The sequence below is a fragment of the Aspergillus aculeatus genome (assembly GCF_001890905.1).
Source record: "Aspergillus aculeatus ATCC 16872 unplaced genomic scaffold ASPACscaffold_11, whole genome shotgun sequence".
Taxonomy (NCBI): Eukaryota; Fungi; Ascomycota; class Eurotiomycetes; order Eurotiales; family Aspergillaceae; genus Aspergillus; species Aspergillus aculeatus.
In genome coordinates this window covers 522083-543630 of record NW_017962986.1, presented here as the reverse complement: position 1 = coordinate 543630, position 21548 = coordinate 522083, and the positions used below count along the sequence as shown (strand labels likewise).

General features: G+C 54.8%; 6 protein-coding genes across 6 annotated transcripts; 2 read left to right on the top strand and 4 right to left on the bottom strand.

The window, feature by feature from the left end:
- Positions 1–206: 206 nt before the first annotated feature.
- On the bottom strand, positions 207–2774 carry ASPACDRAFT_79831 (FAD-binding oxidoreductase). Its single transcript, XM_020205504.1, has 5 exons — positions 2310–2774; positions 1743–2242; positions 1235–1688; positions 1022–1169; positions 207–925 (listed from the first exon to the last, which is right to left on the bottom strand). Exons 1-5 carry the CDS (start codon positions 2483–2485, stop codon positions 494–496), a joined length of 1710 nt encoding a protein of 569 aa, XP_020054687.1. The 5' UTR covers positions 2486–2774; the 3' UTR covers positions 207–493.
- Positions 2775–3415: 641 nt separating this feature from the next.
- On the bottom strand, positions 3416–11475 carry ASPACDRAFT_1871818 (uncharacterized protein; the record flags this gene model as incomplete). The annotated part of the gene is made up of 5 exons (XM_020197982.1): positions 3416–3951; positions 4014–4527; positions 4590–4795; positions 4910–11040; positions 11098–11475. The coding sequence occupies 5 exons, from the start codon at positions 11473–11475 to the stop codon at positions 3903–3905; spliced, it is 7278 nt and encodes a 2425-aa protein (XP_020054686.1). The 3' UTR covers positions 3416–3902.
- Positions 11476–12890: 1415 nt separating this feature from the next.
- ASPACDRAFT_44850 (alpha-amylase) lies at positions 12891–14549 on the top strand (the record flags this gene model as incomplete). Its single annotated transcript, XM_020201497.1, has 1 exon — positions 12891–14549. The coding sequence occupies one exon, from the start codon at positions 12891–12893 to the stop codon at positions 14547–14549; it is 1659 nt and encodes a 552-aa protein (XP_020054685.1).
- Positions 14550–15587: 1038 nt separating this feature from the next.
- ASPACDRAFT_1889574 (putative MFS transporter) lies at positions 15588–17539 on the bottom strand (the record flags this gene model as incomplete). Its single annotated transcript, XM_020198534.1, has 5 exons — positions 15588–15916; positions 15987–16207; positions 16285–16546; positions 16605–17264; positions 17325–17539. 5 exons carry the CDS (start codon positions 17537–17539, stop codon positions 15679–15681), a joined length of 1596 nt encoding a protein of 531 aa, XP_020054684.1. The 3' UTR covers positions 15588–15678.
- A 954-nt stretch (positions 17540–18493) lies between these two features.
- ASPACDRAFT_1881808 (Gfo/Idh/MocA family protein) lies at positions 18494–19857 on the bottom strand (the record flags this gene model as incomplete). The annotated part of the gene is made up of 1 exon (XM_020198257.1): positions 18494–19857. The coding sequence occupies exon 1, from the start codon at positions 19805–19807 to the stop codon at positions 18494–18496; it is 1314 nt and encodes a 437-aa protein (XP_020054683.1). The 5' UTR covers positions 19808–19857.
- A 502-nt stretch (positions 19858–20359) lies between these two features.
- ASPACDRAFT_44847 (carbohydrate esterase family 12 protein) lies at positions 20360–21300 on the top strand (the record flags this gene model as incomplete). The annotated part of the gene is made up of 3 exons (XM_020201496.1): positions 20360–20647; positions 20730–20834; positions 20932–21300. 3 exons carry the CDS (start codon positions 20360–20362, stop codon positions 21298–21300), a joined length of 762 nt encoding a protein of 253 aa, XP_020054682.1.
- Between the last annotated feature and the right edge of the window lie 248 nt (positions 21301–21548).

Here is a 21548-nt window from a genome sequence, read left to right as displayed (position 1 = left end):
CCATGAGCAAAACGACCCTGTCAAAATCCGACAGGCGTACCAAGCAGGCCGAGATAAGGCCACAATCCATGGTCAATGGCTAATTTGTTAGATTCAAGCCCAGCAAGAGAACCTTTGAAAGCTGACTTAATGATACCCCAGTTGATGCGGACATTGCAAGCTCCCTCTTACTTACGAGACCCTCTATGCCCTATAGAGTCCTGAAAAGATTTCATTCGCGTTCTGGGCCAGCCAGGGGGTATTCCCAGCGTGGTTCATTACCCTCTTGATTATTCTGAACCAGCACATACAGCCAACAAATGCAACTCTAGCATCAACAAGAAAGACTCCCATTACCAGCTCCCACAGTCGACATCGCAACCCACAAACCAGGATCACCAGGATTGGAATCAGCGCGGGCAACCAAGCACGTTCCAGGTGTTGCTGCAGCCCCATAGAAACGGACATACACAATCCCCCCATAACCTGCATACCGTCTCATGCCCGCCGCAGATCACCTCCTTCGAGGACACAGCCGGCCGTTGGTATTCCACGACTCCGGCACAGGATCCTCCACCAAGACCGTCCAGTCCTCCGCTCCAACCGCGGTGAGAGCAAAGAACACCCCGGTCGGGTCGTACTTCTGCTTGAGCGCATAGAGACGGGGATAGTTGACCCCATAGTAGGCATCTTGTAGGTCGGGTTCCAGCAGATCCGCCTCGCTCATGTAGACGCCCGACTCCCCTAGGTTCCGCATGGCCTGCATCCACTGCGTCAGCGAGCGGGAGGTATGCACGACGACGTCCCAGCTCGAGGTCGAGTTCCATTGGCCGATGACAATGGCATGCGTCAGGGTGTCGCGCCAGGCGGGCAGCACCGCGTTGTTCTGGGGCGGTTCGACGAGTTTGCCTCTTCCGGTGAGATGGAAGGCTGCGATGGAAAAGCCCTGGGCCATATCAGTATACAGAGTCGAGTCAGGGAAAGGACAACCCGCAGGGGGAAGGGGAAGGGGGAGGGGAAATGCAGCCCCTCAGCAGCGTACATTTGCCACCGCGTCCTTATGCGCGAGGAAGGCTCGGTGCCGGAGGCCATCATCGTGGTATGCCTTGCGCGGCAAAAGACGCGAGGCGATCTTCGTCGTCGCAGCCCCCATGTATTCCTGTGGAAAGGCAGATTTCCATGCATCGTGACTGCGCGACGGTGTTAGCGGGGAAAGTGGAGAATGCCCGCCACGATAATGTGTCCCCCCACTCACAAGTTTTCCGCATAGTTGTATTGCGGAGTGTACCGGATGTTTAGAGTGTCAAGCCGGTCGAACCACGGCTGAAGAAGACGCTTCGTCTCCGTGATGGTCATGTTCGGCGCCAGGAGGGATTGAATTCGCAGGTAATAGTCCTTGTCCCCGGGGAAATTGGTGCCTCGTTCCGCAGCCGACGCACCCAGGTCATAGTATGCGTAGGTCCCGGCGTCGACCAAACGCTCAATGTTGTCGAGATAGGATTCGAACCCTGCCCAGAACACATCGGGGCTGGGGGTGTCGGCGACCGAGAAGTTGAAAGTGACCGTGGTGGCAGGTATCTGAGGATACGCTTTCACGGTGATGGAGGTCACGACCCCGATGGTGCTTCCACCACCGCCACACAGCATCCAGTAGATGTCTGCGTGCTGCTTAGCCGTGGCAGTGATGAACCGACCATCAGCGAGAACCACTATCGGTTGTCAGTATTGAGAGTTACTGAAAGGGGCAGTTGGGGGTCGATCACCTTGCATCGCCAATACCTGGTCTGCTGCCATGCAGTACAGACTACTCAATGGTGAATGCCCCCCGCCGAGGGTGTATCCCCCGGCCAAGCCCACAGTCACGCCTTCACCACCGATGACTGTCACGTTGTACTGTTTGGCGAACCCGTATGCCTCGAAAGCCTGCACTCCCGACCCGAGCTTCATCGCGGGTCCCACATAACCGTCGTCGGCCGCGAAAGTAGGGTAAAAGACCTTGTCTTTCAACCAGTGTGTCCAGATGGACAATGCGCCTTTCCCGGTTGACTTCCCGTTGAAGTCGTGTCCGGTGTTTTTCACTACGAGGCGCAGATTCGAGTTCCGCGCAAAGTTCACGGCCAGTTGAACCTGCGCAGCGGTGGATGCATTCACCACGTAGGTCGGGTAACCGCCCACAGTGCACGTGTTGGTATAGTTGAAGCCAAAGGGCATGCAACTACGCCCCTCGTACAGAGGACTCAAGACAGAAGTCGGATGTTGGATGCTAGTGATCAGGCCATTAGACTTAATAGGCGCAAGACGAATGCTGGGGCGAGGGGTGGAATCCTTACTGAAGGGAAGAGTTGATCCAGTTCATACTCAGGTGAAAGCAGGTTGCATTATCGAACTGCAACCATCCTGAGTAGCACGGCGCTGCGAGTGGGGCAGGCCGCAGAAGGCTTCCCCCGAGCAGCTGATCGAAAAGGTCCCATGTTGACTGTGATGGCCAGGCAGGGTCGCCGGGCATTGTCTTGCATTGACGGATAGTTTTGGCTTGAGGTTGCGCACTGCCAAAGGAGAACAGATTCAGAAGACTCATGTCCCCAAGACTTACTCTGAGACCATTCAGGACATCTTCAGTCAACTGAATGGTCTCCCCTGGGAATAATGGTGGCGCTCCCACCGTGTAAGCTGGAAGGGTAGTCGCTGCAGGAGAAAGCGCAGGGTGTGATGGGGATAGAACTACCCCACCAGTTACGACTGCTGTTGAAAGCAAGAAGGCTAAAGGGATTTTCATGATACTAATAACGAGTGTCTCAGCGACCGCGAGAGATATGATCAATCGTCGTTAGGAATTGACGGAAACTGCGGCAAAAAGCCATCATATGTACGTCTGGAGGCTGCGCATCGACTCATGGCGAAACCGACGGACTTCAAGTTGCCTGAGTAGCTCACATAGACAGCTTATCAGATATATTTTTTATTGGCCCATCTCTAAGGTTCACAGGTACCTCTAATCCTCTGACTCAACATCAAGTCGACCTAGCTTATCTTTCACACAGGGTACATTCCTCTCGGGGGGAAGAAAGGACCAAGTATATGGACCCACCTCACGTCACGCCACCGATACAGCTATAATCAACCCTCAATGTACACTACAACATGATCGCAGGCCAATACAGGGCAGTACGAGTTCCACAAGCGGCCCAAATTTCAAACCTTGCCAAGAATTGGGACCACATGTCCAGGCCCTTTCGAACCCAGCTGTCAGCCCTTGATTGGGTCTGCAGCACGGTTTGCTTTGAGAGCCGGCCAACGGGCACCAGTGACGCCTGCATCGTGCATAATCGGTACACCACATCTGATTTAGCCGCGGCTGGCTATTATTAGAATTACGACGGATATCAAAACATCGGCGGGGGAAGTCGGCCGCTTGAATTTCATGACTACGCGTGGCTGTATAGGCAACGGTAGTCGCTCGGAAGACGATAAACCTAGCAGCTCCGTATCAGTCGCTATGAAGCAACTGGTCTGGCAATGATAGATTGACGGAGCTTGCTCCGCGCTATTGTACCGAACTGGAATTTACGCACGCATCAGTGTATAAGGAAGTGGATTGTGTCTGCTTGCCAACATACTATTGTCGAACATGCGGATTGGGGAGCTGCTAGGGGAAGTCAGAAATGGTGATACATCTCGCACATCATGGCCAGATTCACTGCCCAGCCTCAGAAGTCGACAAAACTCTGCGTTACATGATGGCGGATCGCCTGATAATCTACAGTACATGATTTCCTCCACTGTGATCAGGCTCCTAACGCTCAAATTGTCTCATCGTACCATGCCAGATGGCAATAGGACTTCGACCAGATTGGCAACTCTGGTCCGATTCATCTTTCTCCGAGATCTTTAGTTCAGACCGAAGTCAGTCATCTTTTCGACGCTCAGGGCTTCGCTAGCTGTTCTTTGCGGAAGAAAAGCAAAAAGCCAGCACTGCAGTCCAGTGTTAGTGTATGGTCCCCATCCCGACAGGCAGAGGAGGGAGAGCGACGTACCAGATGATCAATTGGCAGAACAAGGCAACCCAGAACCACGCGTTCGCGATCGCGCTGACCCCAAAGGTAGGGTCAGGAGAGACTGGGCCGGGGCCCAGCTTGTTGGGTCCAAAGCCCCGGGCGGCGATGGTTGCAATGGATCCAAATACTTGGGAGCAGATCAGGGTGAAGAGCATGTGTGTCCGCGTTAGGGTTTGGAGCAGGATGATGCCGAAGCCCAGACCCTGGATACTATCGAGGACCCCAAGCCAGAGCCAGAGACTGCGGGATGCCAGCGCCCCACCGACATAGCCTCCAGAGACCCAGGGTAGGTAGTACCCTATGCCTGAAGTGGCCCACCAGATCTGTGCCCATCGTGGGGCCAGCAGCCCGCAGGCTATCAGGGGGAGGAACCAGCTGTGGGCCTTCAAATACCGGCTCACGATGAACAGGAAACCTGCCCAGACGAACCCGAAGAAGACAATACACAAGATAACAATTTGCCAGGCATGGGCGTGGCTCGAGGACCATAGGACTGCAATGTTGGTCAGCACCGAGATCATTTTCCAGCCAAAGAATGGGGACGGGGGAATCTACAGTTCCAGTTTCGGCCATAGGGTGCACTGAGAAAGAAATTCGCTAGCAGGACATAGACGATGTTCCAGAGCACAATCTTTCGACGCACAACTGCCTTGTAGAAAGAGGCAATCTTGCCCGGGGATTGGTGATAGTAGTTGGGTAGTCCGTGGAATAGCAGAAGCCCAACAGCAGCCAGCACTATTGCAATGGGGTAGCAGATGGCACTAGATAGGAGAAAGAGTCAGAAACGGTCAATGTCATTCAATGTGCAAACCTGATCTCCAGTCGGAGATGAAGAGGCAATGGCAGCAACCCAGAGAGAAAGGAGAGAGACGTACGTCATTTTCCAGGAGCCAGAGACCCCGTCAGTGGTCGTGGAAACCCCATCACTCGAGGCTTTCGTCAAGACAGAGCCCCAATACCAGAGGGCAATGACATATGCAGATTGCAACCCCTGAGTCAGACAAGCCCGGAAGATCCAGACCTCCATGGGAGCGCCGCCCTCGTCGCCAAAATTCAAGGCGAAAAACATGGAGCCGCTGGCGGACGCGACGGCATAAGCGCCGGTTCCAACATTCTGAATCCATCCGCGGGCGAAGGAGTTTGAGGTCCAATGCGCAGAGCCAATGAGCAAGAATGCCACCCCATAGAAGGCCCAGGGGAGAGAAAGGCAAACAGCCATCTTATAATACCGGTAGATCAGCCACCAGCAAATCGAAGCAATAAGATAGGTGGTTGCAATTCCATATAGTTTCACCGCAGTTTCGCCAACCTCGCCAGTCAACAGAGTAATCTGATAGGAATTGGCCGCGATAATTTGCCCAAAGGCGAGTAAAATGGAATAGATCGGCCAGTTTCCGAGGCGGATCTGCATCCAAAGTTTCACACCGGAAGGGGGCCTGTAGTCCTTGCCGAGCAGGAATTCATCATCCGGTTCCGATTCATGCTCGTTGCTGCTGCTGCAATTGGTGATGCTTCGGTCCTCGCGAGTATTAATAGAGACAGAAGATGCGCCGTTCTTGTCATCGCGGAAGATAGACGGTGCCGGGGATTTCAGGCGACCCAGCTTTGCGTCGTGGAATCGCTCGAACCACTCCTTTTCGCTGGTAATGAGAAACTTCTCAATGCACAGCTCGGACTCCGAGTTACCACCGGTCAGATTCTGCAATTTCTGGTCGAATATAGCATGATACTCGCCGGTGCTATCCGTGAAAAAGGGATCCACTTTCTGCAGTCGGAAATCCTTCTTCTGCCCCGTGACCATGTCAACCGACAGTAAGGACGCACTGCTCAGCCGGTGGTTGACCTCACTGAAGCCCATGGGAGGCAACAGCCCCATTTCGCCCATTGAACTCGTTCGTGGTGTGCCGGGAGATGTCGGAATTTGAAGTTGACTGTAGCTGGAGATTCGCGAGCTAGGCATGGCCGTTAGTCCCGACTGCTGAGCAGCTTGCATGCGGCGCGCGGCCTCTAGTTCCGCAGAGGTGGGGGTGTATTCGTTGTCTTGAGCATGATCCGGATCGACATCGGCAGCGGCGGGTTCTTCAAGGCTCTCCTCCTCCATGACAGACAGATCATCTGTTGGCCCTTCGCCCCGGATGGCGCGAGGCTGATGGCCGGGGCCGGAACGCACACCCAGTGAAAGTTTGCGTTGCAGGCCGGAGACCACTCGTTCGCCGGACTCCGGTTTGGCAATGAATTCACTGAGTCGGTTGAGGTTGGTATAGCTGCTGTCACGCGAAGGACTCAGGGGGGTCTGCATTCCTGATGGCAGTCCTGAAGCAGAGTGTAGCGGTCGGTTCAACCCGCTGGACTCGTGCAAAGCAATCCCTGACAGGGTTGAAGAGCGGCCACTGGTATTCCCTTTGGCCGCCTTTTTGTGGACGCGAATTGCTGTGGTCTGGAGGATCTCCAAGTCTTCCACCCACTGCGCCACTGGAAAGCGTTGTTTCGCGGAACGAGCCCGCATTTGGGCCCGGATCGCCGGCTTCGAGTCCAAGGCAGCGTCGATAGCTTGTTTGAACTGGTCGAGAAGATGATAGGTCGAGGTTGACTCGACATTATACCACCAGCCCGGCATCTGGCCCAGCCCACCGACCCGAGCACCCACTCCTAACGCCCCCTTTCGACCGAATTCAACTGCCACCAGACCAAAGGGCTCGTCGCGGGAGGGAATCAGCGCAAACTCTGCCCCCGAGAAGATATACGGGGGGAGAGAGGTGAATTCAGGCCGGGAAAACACTCGACCCGGATAACGCTTCATGATGTGGTCCAGCTTTAGGGCGGCAAACTTTCCATACAAGTCGATAACAGGCCCGACACAGATCAGTTGGACTCCTGGGTGGGTCTCTAGAATTGAGGGCATGATGTCGGCAATCAGGTCAATGCCTTTTTGCATGGACCAGCGACCGACGAACACAAAAAGCTCGGCATCGGGGTTCGGCTCGAGACCAGCCCATTCTTGCGCCTGGAGCCTGAGGGCACCGCGCCCCTGCTCATAGTCGGAATCAACCTCCACGTTGTCACGCTGTGCGGCCAAGGCTTGCTCCGGACTCCATTCGCCCAAGTCAGAGGGATCAGGATTCGGCAAGTTGCCCACTTTATGCAATCCCCAGAAGATAGGGTACCGGGCATAGGACCGCTTACCATACTTGCGCGATACACCCACCGCTCCATAGCCGTGCTGATGAACGCGTAAATAGCTTGCTCCAGCATGAAGGAGATTGAACACCTCTCCAAATTGCACATACTGCTGCACTACCTCGGCACTGAGGTTGAAGACTGATCGAACCTCTTCCCGCTCACTGGACGTTCGCAGCGGCCAGAGACCCTGAAATTCTGCATTGTGCAACGAGAGGCACACGGGAATTGTCTCAGGCAGCAAGTACAAAGGTGCCAGGGACCCATGGTAGTCGTTGATATGGTACAGATCAATGGGAAACCGTTTGCAGGCGGCTGCAATACACTGGTTCCAAGCTGAGTAGTATACCGCACTATGAAGATCATCCATGCGGGCTGGGTAGGGGTCGGACTTGGTTTGCTGGCGGAACACAGGCGCATCGAGAAGAATATAGGTGATGTTATTGAGGATGTGGTACTGGACCTGCACCTCATATATCGTACCCATGATAGTCACCTCCATAGGCTCAGCCGGAGTATCGACAGGGTAGTCCACCCCCCCAACGCAGGGAACAACCCAGATGAGATCCTGGTGGCTGAGAGTCTTCCCCATCAATTGTGCCATCACCCCGAGACCGCCGATTTTGATCTTGATCTCCCAATCTTCAATATCATATTCCATCGTCGCAATCAGGACCATGCGTCGCTTTCCGGCGGCAGCGCTGATGATGGGGTTGGCCGTCTGCAGCAACCCCGATTTGTTTGCCAGCCGCATCAGGGGGTTGAGTCGGCTGTATTCCCCCCCTCCGGTATGATCCTTCTTGAACAATCGGCGGCGTAGAGCAATCGAGAAGACTGGTTGTTTCTGACTTGCACCCACTGCATTGAACTTGACCTTATAAAAGGACTTCATGAAGAGCCAAGCGCAGGCCGCAGCTGAGAGAGGCGGCACAATCCAAAACAACACAAACATCGCGATCTGGGTAGCTTGATGTCCCACGGGAGAAAGAGAATACTTCATTGTCGCATCGTCGATGATCAGCTTCCAAGAGATATATGGAGAAGGGGGGTGCTCCGTGATATTGATCACGGTTGTTGATAACGAGGAGGGCGGCATCCGGTCCAGTACCGAGTCATTGTCGGCGTCGCCCATCACCCATCCCTCATCGGGCTGCCCATCTGGATTCATTCCCCAGATGCTTACCTGGCCGTAGGCTGGCCATTCGTAGGTGAAATGGTATTTCCACAACCCATCTGTCGTATCCTGGCGTATGACGTTATCCAGCCCAGCATCATATCCATATTCGTTGTATGGGCCCTCCCAGAAGAGGTGTGGAAAGCGCCGAGCAACTTGATGCGTCCACCCCGTGTCACCTTCTTGGACGTAGTCACTGCTGCCCGTCCATCGGCTCCAGTATTCGGTGCGAACGTGGTAGCCCTTCCAAGCCTGCTTGCTGGTGCCCGACCACGAGTTTTCCGTGATGGTCGTATTGCCCCCCGTATAGTCCATCCATTCCGAGAAGGACGACCCCCAATTTGTGGAGTATCGCCACTTGTCTGCGCCTGCGGCATGGTGCTGGATGTACAGGGACCCGTTGGAGAATTGGTGAAGCAGGCTACTGGAGTAATTGGCGCTAGCATAGATCATCGGGTTGTCAATCTGGCCCACCCGCAGAAGGAAATGATCAACCGCATCCGTGGTCTCGTTGTTGTAGGTATTGCTGGCGTTGTTGATGGTCACGCGATGAATCCCATTGTAGACGCCAGTTAAATTTCCCTGCCACACCCATGCGCTGGGAATATATCCGGCCCATGTGCTGCCGGTTTCGTTCAGCGTAGCAGCCTTGCAACTGACACTGTCTGTGTTCACCGAGGGAACCTTCCCTGCTTCTGTAGAGGAGTTCAGCGAAATGGCACTCGTTACCGAATCGCAATCCATTGCCTCAGAAAAGTACAGTTTGATCTGGAGGGTTTCCTCTTCATTGGCGGCGACAGTGGAAAGCACAGGAACATCATGGCCCGGGTAGAAGCTTGTTACCATCGGACGGGGCTTAACGAAGCGATCTCGCGGTACATATGCGCGGAACTCGTAGGCATCCATGGTCATGTTGGCTAAGCAGCCGTTGTATGCTGTAGAACCATTAATAGCCAGCTTTTGCGGGCTGCTGACTAGCTTGTGCTCATCGAAGGGATGGAAAAGATTCTTCACCCAGGTGCCGGTGTCAAACGGGGAGATTAATGCGGTCGAATTGTCGTCGCAGTCGAAGCTATACTTGATCGTTCGGTTGGTATTATGGTATACCAGCCAAACGGCCTGGTTCTTCTCATCTGATCCTAAGTCTTGGTAATCTGAGCTGATATCACGTAGGACTGACCACAGCCCAGTCTCAGTAGCTGTTCCGCTCGATCCCGGATAGTAGACCTCTTCCGTGTGATTCGAGAGTTTAGTAAGGTTATAGCCATCATTAAGCACGGGAAAGTCCACACGCATCTGGTACATATGTTTGATGATATTCCGCGCCGGATGAGAGGGATCCCGATGATCATAAGATACCGTTGGATCATTGCAGGCAAGGCGACCTTTGGTGATAGGCCAGTCATAGTAGGTCGAGGAGTCAAGTGAGAAGCACCCATGCATTTGCCAGGCCGTTGCTGGCGACATGACCTGGCGACCAAAGATGTAATTCGACGCGGTTGCGTCCAGAACATAGAAGGCCTGTTCCTCTCCCCACAAGAGGAGAGGAATTCCGGGCAGAAGCAAGGTGGTGACAAAAAGACCCAACAGCTGGCGCTCAGTCCCTTTCTCCAGTGCTGGCCAGCGAAACACATCTTGATTGGTGACCCCGTACATGTGGCGAGGATCGAAGACACCAGTGTTAGGGTTGACCAAGTCGTTTGAAATCACCATCTCCTCCCAGGCCTCGATGAAGTCCACTGGGACATCATATCCCGCGGCTAAGTTCCCATCCATGCCAAGAAACCGCTCGAGCGCACGGTAAACAGAATAATGGAAGGCTGCACCATCGATTGCATTCATCCCCTCCTGTCGCAAGAAGTATTGCGGCAATGATGTGTTGGTGAGATTCATTGCCACCTCCGCCGAGGACGGATACTGATCCGGCTGTCGGCCCCGGCCCAAGTACACAGACCCAAAGGTATTGCCACCGGTAATCTCTCCAGCGATGAAGAAGTTCTCCTTCCCTACTGCCCGGGCGCATTCGCGATAGGCGGCCGACATGTCACTAAGGGCATCGACGGTAGCCTGGGTTGCCTTGTCATAGCGAAATCCATCGATATCGAGCTGGTAGATGATCATGCACGAATGTCGGATCAATCGCTGGCGAACTGAGGGATGCCATTCTCGCAGGCGATCCTGCACAGAGGCAAACTTGGCTAGTTCGCGCTCCCAATCGGCATACACCCCGAAGGCTTCGATGTCACCGTACTGATCGAAATCGCTGTCGTAGCAGCCGACGAGAGAATCGGTGACCGTCTTCTGGACTGGGTAGCCATTCTCATACCAAAATCGCGGATAATCGCAGGTCTCATTATAGGTGTTTCCGATATCAAAATCGACGTATCGACGGGAGGTTTTCCACTCGACTTGGTGCTCCTTCACGGTGAAGGGTGTGGTGGTATTCAAGTAACCTTGGAAGCCAATCAAATCCCCCATGGTGGCGATCGTATTGTCGAGCACAACGTACATCCCGCGCTTGTGAATCTCCGTGATGGCATTGCGCCAGTGTGTTAGATTGCCATAATGACCATCGAGCAAGGTGGTGTCCAGCGCCGAATACCCGTCGTATCCCCAGGGCTGGTTCATGAGAATGGTGCCGGCCAGATAGATCCCCTAGGCGGCAATTCGGTCAATAGTTCCCCAAACTGACTCGGGTTTGCCTTCACTAACCTTGATTCCCATGCCCTGCAGATAATCCAGTGTGTCGATTAGGCCCGCAACATCTCCGCCGTGGCGCATCTGGGTCGACGAGATGTCATGCTCCCAGACGGATTTATTGTAATTGTCATTCGTCGGATCGCCGTTCACAAACCGGTCCAGCATTAGGGTGTAGAATGGAAACCGCCAGTTCTCCGGCGAGGGAAAATAGTCGCCCGTGTGATTCGGCCATTGACCCCAGTAGTCGGCGGGGTTGGTGGCAGTCTCATTCTCGTTGAGGTTGTACGCGGCAAGCGATTCATTGTAGGGCCAAGCGGCGGCCGGCAAGACTCCTACTAGCAGTAAGAATGTCAGAAAGGTTGGAACCAGGCCGGCAAGCGCCCACTTCATGTTTGCTGGGCAGCACAACAAGCTGCGTTTTGAGCAGTGGGAAAAATAACAACCCCAATGTTTCTGAACCCGATCATAGGCGGACACGATACTCTACTCCAGGACTTCACAAGAGGATGAAAAGTAACAAAGATTGCGACCAAACCGGTCGAGAAAGGAGATAATTATGTGCAGGGGTGGAAAACGAGCGTAGGAAATCAGGTCAAGCTAACAAACAAGATGCCAACAGATACATGAGTAATGAGGAGTAGGCCCGATAAGGTCGATTATTTGAGATCTCCTCTCTACCAGTCTAGTCTTGACTGAATCGAGACTCGGATTACGGATTACGAATACATACTCTCCAGACTGTTGCCACGACCTTGTTGGTGGGATATTTTTAGAGTGGTCTAGCGGAGTTGAGTCTTCTTGAGTCTTGACAATCGACCGATGGGTCTATTAGGAGTGGACAAGTAGCTAAAAATTCTAGCAGCACCAGACCACGAACGTACTACGTACAGTTAGGATCCCCGACATCACACCTCTGCCCGCCCTAGTCAGGAACAGTACCAATCACATAACTTGCCCTTCGTTGCATGATACGTACACAGCTAAGTTACTGTCTGTGCTTGGGGAGTACGTAGAGGAAGTTCAGTTTAGGAACAGCGTTGCCGCGAGCGTAAATCTCTGGTCGGGCCTTTTGTTTTTTCTCCTTTAGTTCATTTTCCTCTTCCATAGTACGTATGCTTAAAGGTTTAGCCGCTTGGCCACCGAAGCTTGGAAGTGGCTGTGAAAGATCTCGTTCGTTGCTTTTGACCAGACCCCACTTAGGGCTGGATGTCTCCCCCACTTCTCCCCACTTCCAACCAACGACGATGACAAGGCCGGTGGGGCGCAAACACAGGGGCTTACGCAATGCTTTGCTTCTAGCTTCAATATCACTCCGTCGCAAATCCGCTTCTTATCGATGGGTTGTCTGGATGGACGGGCTGGTTAGGTTACTGCCTAGTTTTGCGAGATAGGTTCCCCCCTCTCTAAAAATGGACAGGGGAGCTGGATCATGGCTACTGACTACTTTTCGTGCACGATGCGAGGTACCTAGTATACTAAGTACAGTACTTCCCTCACGCTGAAAGGCTTTTTCTTCGGCGGGCCCTCCCTTCACACTTTCGATAATGCGCCATGCAACGAGTTGACTTGACCCTTCCAGCATCGTCATTTTAGCCCTCCTATACTATGTGCTTATCATCCATTTCTCCGGGGTTACTTTATCGGACAATCTCATTTCCTCTTGCCTCCGTGGACGATAAGTAGCCGTGTTCACAGCCCAGTTTGAATATCCAAACCCCTGCTTTCTGACCCCCAGCTGGGCCATCGTATGCCCGGTTATTGTCGAGAGACAGAATAGCGCCACAATGCTGCAGTCTCTGGCTCTCATGCTGGGGCAGGGCAGCATGATCTCTCACTTTTTCTACCTCTTCCTCCTCTTGATCTGTTGCTCCACCTCCGCCCTTGCCGCAACAACCGAACAATGGAAAACCCGTTCCATTTACCAGACGATGACCGATCGGTTCGCTCTCACCAACGGTTCGACAACCACCGCATGCAATGTCACAGAGAACAACTACTGTGGGGGGACTTGGCAGGGGACGATCAACAAGTTGGATTATATCCAAGGGATGGGATTCGATGCCATCATGATCTCGCCCGTGGTGAAGAACATTGCCGGCAGATCCAAGGACGGCGAGGCCTATCACGGGTACTGGCCACTGGACCTCTACGAGATCAATTCTCATTTTGGCACCCAGGAGGATCTTGTGAAGCTGGCGGAGGAGGTGCATGCGCGGGGAATGTACTTGATGCTGGACGTTGTGATCAACAATATGGCCTATAACACCGACGGGGAAAACCCAGCAACTCACATCGATTATACCGTCTTTCCCCAGTTCAACGGCTCTTCGTATTTTCACCCCTACTGCCTCATCACGAATTGGAACAACTACACCGAGGCGCAATGGTGCCAGACCGGCGACAACTACACCGCGCTGCCGGACCTCTACACCGAGCACACCGGCGTGCAGGACACCTTGATGACTTGGAGTAAATCGGTCATGAACAACTACTCGATTGACGGACTTCGCATCGATGCCGCCAAGTCCCTCACTCCGAGCTTCTTGCCGACATATGTGGAAACGGTGGGAGGGTGGATGACGGGCGAAGTCATGGAATCTAACGCCAGCATTGTCTGCAACTATCAACAGGAGTATCTGCCCAGTTTGCCCAACTACCCCCTCTATTATGCGATGATCACCGGGTTTCTGAACGGGGAGCCGGCTTCTTTGCTCGAGGAGATCGCCACGATCAACCGTCTCTGCCCGGACGTACCGGCAATGGTCAACTTCATCGAGGACCAGGATGTAGATCGCTGGGCGTACATGAACGACGATATCATGCTGGCCGAGAATGCACTGACTTTCATGATGCTGTTCGACGGTATCCCCTTGGTATACCAAGGTCTGGAGCAGCGCATCGTTGATTCCAACCGAGCAGCCCTGTGGACAACCGACTACGACACCAACGCAACGCTGTATAAGCTCATTACGAAGCTCAACGCCATCCGCAAGCATGCCATCAATCTCGATTCCGACTACATCAACTCTCAGACCTACCCCCTCTACCAGGGTGGAAGCGAACTGGCCTTTTGGAAAGGGAGCTACGGGCGACAGGTGATCATGCTTCTGTCCACGCAAGGCTCCAACGGGTCGGCCTATGAGCTGACCCTCCCTGTGAGTTATGGCGCCAGCGCCGTGGTGACCGAGGTGCTGAACTGCGTCAACTATACCCTCAACACCAACAGCGAACTCGTGGTTTCCATGGACAAGGGCGAGCCGCGCGTCTTCTTTCCCGCTTCGATGATGCCCGGCAGCGGGCTCTGCGGCTACAATGCCAGCAATGTGACCTACTCCGAGCTCCGCCTGGCGGCCTTGAGCTCAAACTCTTCTTCTTCCGCCGGCGGCCACACCGTCGCGTCATTGGCATCGGGATTGATTCTCGCTTCGCTGCTATCACCGCTTGTGGCAGGTTTTGCAATTTAGACTGCGACATTGGGAGGTTTTGCATTCGTCATGCTCCTTGCATGGTAACAAATCTGCGGGGTTGGCCACTTCGAGAGCGTCCCGCGTGCCTGAATCCTATGCCTTGCTCGCCGCGATGGTCTGATTACCAAAGAATATGAATGACAGTAGCTCTCTTCAGGTTGCCAGCATACTAACTGGGAGTTGACACTTGAAGCTTGGAGATCGTCTGAAGACCACTAGTCCCCGCACTGTCACATCTTATTCCCTTCCTAGCTGCATCCATGGGGCTCGGATGACCGTCTTCTCCGATTATGTACTGGTGATGCTTCCAGCGTGTGTGCAAGTGCCTCGACCTTCTCGCATCACGTACTGAACAGCAAAAGATCTCCGAAATCTCCCTCTCGAGCGTTGTAAACTAATCTCTTCATGCCTTTTATCCTAACCCTGGTTCGGACGAGGGGGTGCTAGAGCAAGACAAATTACCACAACGTACGATGTATATAAACCACGAAAAAAGGCAGTCGCAACAAGAGGGAGTTTCCGAGCCACTCGAGGGAATGATCATCTGCTCCGTACAGAACGCTCAGCATCGCGAACATTGATTGCAGACATCTTTGTAGGATATTTCCATATAATACAAGCATCAAAGGCAAGGCCTTTCAAGCGGTTCTGTCATCCACTTGAACTCCTGTGAGGACCTAAGAAAGATATGTAGTGGATTTCCCAACCAACACGAATCACAGATCAGACAAGAAAAGAGGAAGCCATCCGTCACACGCACCGATGGACAATACACCTTGGACCTTCCACCTTCTCTTCACCCCGAATACGATCTATTTTTCGTCTGGAGCATACATATCGTTTCTCCTCACCACCCCCACCACCCCCGGCTCGGCGCTCGATGCAAGGGATGTATCAGTCCTCCATCCATTGCCATGAAGTTGGCGTTGTTCGACTTAGTCCAGCTTCAGAAGCCTCAGTCTAAACCTCACATATACGAGCCCTGCCTCAAGAATTTTGCATTTATACGTTGATTGAACTAAGCTCACACGGCATCTCAAACCCTGAATCAAACAAGACAATCCCCCCTCATCCCATCGACACCAGGAGCCCGCAACCAAGTCCCTTAGTCTACCGCAGTCGCCTATCAATACACGTAGACAAAATCCTCATTCATGCGATCTGTCACGTCATGCAAACCGTTATCCTGATCGATTTCGCGGCGGTAGTCGTGGACCTGCTCGAGCTGGACGGCGTCGCCCTTGAGCTGCTCCTCGTGCACGGGAGCGGCGGCGGTCCCGTCGGGAACCGGGTCCCCCTTGCCGAGCTCGCGACGCTTGCGCGCGTGCTGCTTGTTGAGGTACATGAGGTAGAAGGGGATCAATCTGATTCTCAGTCAGCTCGAAACGCCACGGGAGACACAAGACGTCCGGGGGAAAGAGAGGGGGGACGTACGCAGACACCACGCCCACGGTCACGAACATGACCAGGTTGGCGATGAGACCCGTGCGGTACAGCGGGGCCTCGTTGGTCGAGTACAGCAGCGGGCCGATGACGTTGCCGGCGCACATGCCCACGAACACCACGCCCGAGGTGCACTTCTTCTTGGTGTCCCCGCCGGTGTTCTGGGCCTGCCACGCGTAGATGAGCGGGGTAATTGCTGCTAGGGTGGAGACCTGGTCCGATCTGTCAGCGATTGTTGTCGACTTCAAAGAGGGGGGGATGGGAAGGTCAAGCGCTGCGAGAGACATACCAGGTAGTATCCGAACAGCAGCACGCCTTTCTGCTCGCGCGGCACCGTGAGCATCAGGACCGTGCCCACGGTGGGTAGGACGCTGATGCCGGCGATGGTCCAGCCCTTGGACCGGATCCGCGTTGCCACCCAGCCCGTGCCCAGGATCGAGAGCACCTGGATGACCCCGAAGGGGATGTTGAAGAGGATGGTCTCGAAGCTGCCGAAGCCGAAGGAGCTGACGATCAGGGAGCCGAAGGTCCCGATGCCGCCGCTGGCGATGCTGCATCAGACCGTCAGGGTTGGGATGTGTCACGGGGCGGAAATCAGGGTCGACTTACGAGATGGTAATGATGGCGACGAACCAGCCCCAGGTCTTCAGGTCCAGGGCCGTCTCCCACACGTGCTCCCAGCGCCACTGCCGCGTCGCGATCCCCATCTGGTTGGCGCGCAGCCGCTCCGTGGCGATGATCCGTTCCCGCATGGTGAGATACTTGGCCTCCATGGGGGAGTCGGGCATCAGCCAGAGGACCAGGGCGGAGTAAGCGACGGTCAGCAGGCCGCAGAAGAGAAAGATGGTCTGGTAGCGGTACATGGAGCCGTGCTGGATGTGGCCGAGCCCGTAGGTGAGGAGACTGCCCACGATCGAGGTGACACCGTTCATCGCGTTCCAGTAGCTGGTGCGCAGCGTCTGCTCGCGCCGCCGCCACCACATCTGGGTGATCGCCACGCAGGAGGGGGCGATGAGCGCCTCAAAGGCGCCCAGCACAAACCGCATCCCCAGCAGCGACTTGAAGTCGGTGCATGCCGACATGATAGACAGCGCGGACCCCCAGAAGAAGATCGCCGCGGCTAGTACCTTGCCTGTTGGGAGCTTGACCAGGGCCAGTGCCGCGAGCGGCTGCATCACCAGCTCCGCCAGATACAGAATTGACCCCAGCCAGGAGTACTGCCGGCCGTGCAGATGGGCATCGGTCGTGAGGCCGAAGATGGAGACGTAACTGAAGTACGCGTCAGTGGCAGCTCGTGACACCTGGGCATTAAAACATCCAGATACCTACCTCAGGGAGCTCTTGTCCAGCTGCTGGAAGAAATACGCCCACAGGATGATCACCAGCACCCGCTTGTCAATCCGCCGCACCACTGCCTTCTCCTCCTCAGGACTAAATTCGACCTCTTCCGCGGCTCGGTTGGCCAGGAACTGAACAGCATTGGCGCTTGCCGTGTACGTCGGAGGCTCGACCGGGGAGATCTCATCATTGTTGTGCGCCGTCATAGTGGCTAACGATGGTGGTTGGTGAGATGGAGTGAGGGAAAGAGGCCCTGTCATGTAAGTCCAACCTGGCAGCGTAGGGATCTTTGTACCTCGGTAGCTAGCCAGACGAACGGCTAAGTTAGGGTACGAGAGGATGCTGGATCGGAGAAAAGGGTCTTATATCCCTCTCATTCCTTCGACGGCGCCAGACTGCAGAAATGGCTCCGTGTCTGATCACGGGGACAGAAAGAATGCGGAGGCATGACAGAGGGAGGCTTGAAGTCTAGCTAGACGCCACATGAGACGAAGCTACTTTTCGCACCAATGGGGAATTCCGGGGGAGGGAAGGGGAAAGAACGAGTTGACCTTGCCCTAGGATTGCAATAGATAATTCAAAAAAATAATTCACAAGCGCGTTGCACTGCGATGCAAGGAATTGAAACCGGTTACGCAAGACTTGATGGCATGACTAGGGCTGGGTTACCCCACACATCCGAGGCGGTGTTTCGCCTCCAGAGGTTGAAGTCCACCATTATTGTTGTAGCGTATTGTACAGTACCTTCCACGACCTTTCTTCCGTTTCAGCCGTTCGCATTTCTTCCGTTTAAATTATCCGCTTGCCCACGTCTTTCCCGCATTCCGCTGGGTGTCTCTTGGCGTGGCTTCCCCACTCATCCGGTACGGGATTTTCTGCCCAGCTAGGGCTTGGCGTTGTCTTAGCTGGACACCAGCACCAGAGGCATCTCGCGTATTGACATTGGTGGAAGCGAGAGAGAGAAGCTGGAAAATGGTGCCACTATTATGATTGGCTGTATGTCTATCATAATGCTATCGGATTAAGTTGTGGTCTATGTGCACGTCCAGGAGCTTATGAGAGCTTACTGTAAATACACCAATGCACATCGCGAAGAAGAAGATTAAATCACATTAAATCACAGATTGAAATCTACCATCTATCAAACTAGCCGACTGGACCTAGGGCAGCGTGAGAAGGTCGCCGACGTGGACGACCTGCCCGGTGCGAATGGCGCGGTTCGCCGCCATGCCGGTCAGAATGGAGGCAGCGCCATTAACATGATTCGCTGCGCGCTTGAAGTCATCCTGTTCTGGAGCACCGCCGCCGAACAGCTCCCGGAGCATCAGAGTATCCCCTCCGCCATGTCCACCCGCCGTCTGCTTGACCTCGATCTCCCGTGGCGGCTCGAACAGGGGGCGCAGCAGCAGGGTGATGCGCTCGGCCGCACCCTCTTGGGCCTGCTCGCCCCCGGAATTGACGTAGCTGCTCTCGACCACCTCGGCCTCGAGTCGCCCACCGGTTCCGTTGAAGCTGACGCGGAAGCCTTCCCACGGGGCGTAGGCCGTCAGGGAGTAGGTCAAGACGGCGCGGTTCTCGTAGCGGACGATCACATTCATTGTATCCTCGATGCTGATGCCGTCGCTGAAGACGCTCTGATCGCGGTAATAGGAGTCCTCATGCTCGGCGTCGAGGTAGAGGGCCTTGAGAGTAGGGTTGCGGTCGAGGTGGAGGGCGAAGGGGTCGTCCTGGGCGGCGGGGCTGCCGTGGGCGCGGGTGTAGAATTGGCGCACCCCGCGACTCTCCGCGTTCTCCTTGCCGTAGAAGCGCAGGTCGCCCTGCGCAAAGACCGTGGCCGGGCGCGACTGCAGCCACCAGTTGACCAGGTCGAAGTGGTGGGTGGACTTGTGGATGAGCAGGCCGCCGCTGTTCCGGGCGTCGCGGTGCCAACGCCGGAAGTAGTCGGCGCCGTGCTGGGTGTTCAGCATCCACTCGAAGTGCACGCTCGTTACGGTGCCGATGGCTCCGGACCGAAGGACCTCGAAAATCTTGCTGTTATGCGGCGCGTACCGGTAGTTGAAGGTAACGCGCACCTTCCGCTGCGTCCGCTCCACCGCGTCGAAAATCTCCCGGCATCGCGGCGCGTCAATCGTCATCGGCTTCTCCGTCACCACATTGCAGCCCAGCTCCATGGCCCGCACGATGTAAGTGTGGTGCGTGCGGTCGATGGTCGTGACGATGATCTCGTCCGGCCGCGTCTCTGCCACCATCCGGTCGAAGTCGGCCGCCAGATAGGTTGGCACTACCCCTCCTCCGAGGCTTTCGACCTTGGAGCGGGCGTGGTTGAGCCGGGTTTGGTTGGTATCGCACAGGGCCACCAGCTCACTGGTCTCGCTGAAGTCGCGGGCCAGACTGGTGTAGAACATTCCGGCTCGGCCCCCGGTTCCCACGAGGGCATATCGTCTCTTGGGAGACGAAGATGCTAGCTGTGTCATGTTGCGAAGATTCGGGACGCGGACGGAAGGAGTAGACAAAGATAGCGAGGCACTTCTTCCCTTCCAGCCAGATTCCTTGACATATATACAGCCGAGGTCATGTTTTTCCAACTCTTTCATGATTGGTGGCATTTGGTAAGGTCGTATGCATGTTCGAGGAGGGGGAAGGCAGGGCATCAGCCGGATATTTTCAAATTGCCGGATGATGCGGGGGCGGGGCAAGCGGGTAAATTCCTGGGGAGGGGGAAGTTGCAGTCGATGGTTCTTACCTGCTCTACCTAACAACACCGACAACTGACCATATTTTGTAATCTGATCGAACTTGCATGGACGTTATGGAGGAGAACCATCTCCCGCGCACATCATTTGCGGAATCTTTGTCTTCAGAAGCGGGGTTGTACTATACAGACATATGCAGATCGCACGGATAGAGGGTCGATGGCCAATATAAAGGCAAAGCCAAGAGTTCCTGGGCTCCGACCAAAGACCCAACAAGGCAAACTCGCAGCAGAAGTCGTCCATTAACTCATTCAATCTCCACTCCCAGTCAAAATGATGATCTCGAGGACGCTAGCCCTCTTGGCCAGTGTGGCCCCGGCTCTGGCAGCCAAACCAGCCGCATTTTACTTGGCGGGTGACTCGACCACCGCGGCTCAGTCCTCTGGGGGTGGTGGGTGGGGGGTGGGATTCCTGGCCACGCTCACCGATGAAGCCATTGGCACTGACCTGGGGTATAACGGGGACACCACCGCGAGCTTTGTGGCGGGGGGAGCCTGGGCGAATGTCATCGATGCCGTCACCCGCAGTAAGGTCTCCTATCAGCCCTACGTGACCATTCAGGTAAGCAAGGGCCCGTTCTCAAAGAATCAAGTAAATAGCGGTCATGATATTATCTGACGGACATCTTTTTCGTATAACCTAGTTCGGTCACAACGACCAGAAGAACACTTCGGGGGTCACCCTCGGAGACTATGCCACGAACCTGCAGACCATGGCGGAGGCGGTAGTCACTGCTGGAGGAATTCCGGTACGTGAAGACATCCACATCATACCGTCACCCCTCAGACATTCGCATCATGACAAGGACCAACTAACCCACATTCATTTCTTCTCCCGCTGCCCAGATCCTAGTGACTCCCATCTCCCGCCGCACCTTCAACTCCACCACGGGAACGGTGATCGAGGACCTGGCCACCCAGCGCAACATCACCATCACCGTCGCGGAGTCCATCGCCGTCGACTATATCGACCTGAACGAGGCCAGCACCGTGTACCTGGACGCCATCGGGGCCACGGATGCGGCCAGCTACAACCGGATCTCCACCGACTATACCCATTTAAACCCGGTCGGCAGCGTCGTCTTCGGCAACATGGTGAGCTGGCTGCTGCTGACCACCACCTCGCTGGCCGGCAGCCTGGCCGACTATACCGTGCCCAACGCGGAGATCGTCGCCGCTATCGCCAATGGCACCTACATCTATCCCGACGTGTAGGAAATAGCGAATGCGTGTACCGGGAAAATGGAGGCCAGGTCGATCGGGAACGTTCGACTTTGGTCTGAGCAGATGGTGAGAAAGGCTGGTGGCTGGAGCTACTCCGTACCGCTCCTTTCTATATGCATTCTTTGTGTTAAAGGTACTCGTGGTAACTGAGAGCGTAATGATAATGAACGATATTTGACTTGTGTGAATAAGAGCCCATTCTTTAAGAACGGATTTACAGTCTCGTACGTGAGTAGACA

Excerpts from the sequence above, each read along its gene's own strand:
- ASPACDRAFT_79831 (XM_020205504.1), bottom strand. The coding sequence starts at position 2,485 with ATGCCCGGCGACCCTGCCTGGCCATCACAGTCAACATGGGACCTTTTC. Across the intron at positions 2,243-2,309 it reads TGGATCAACTCTTCCCTTCA|CATCCAACATCCGACTTCTG; the intron begins GTAAGGATTCCA and ends CCTGATCACTAG. Across the intron at positions 926-1,021 it reads ATAAGGACGCGGTGGCAAAT|GGCTTTTCCATCGCAGCCTT; the intron begins GTACGCTGCTGA and ends GATATGGCCCAG.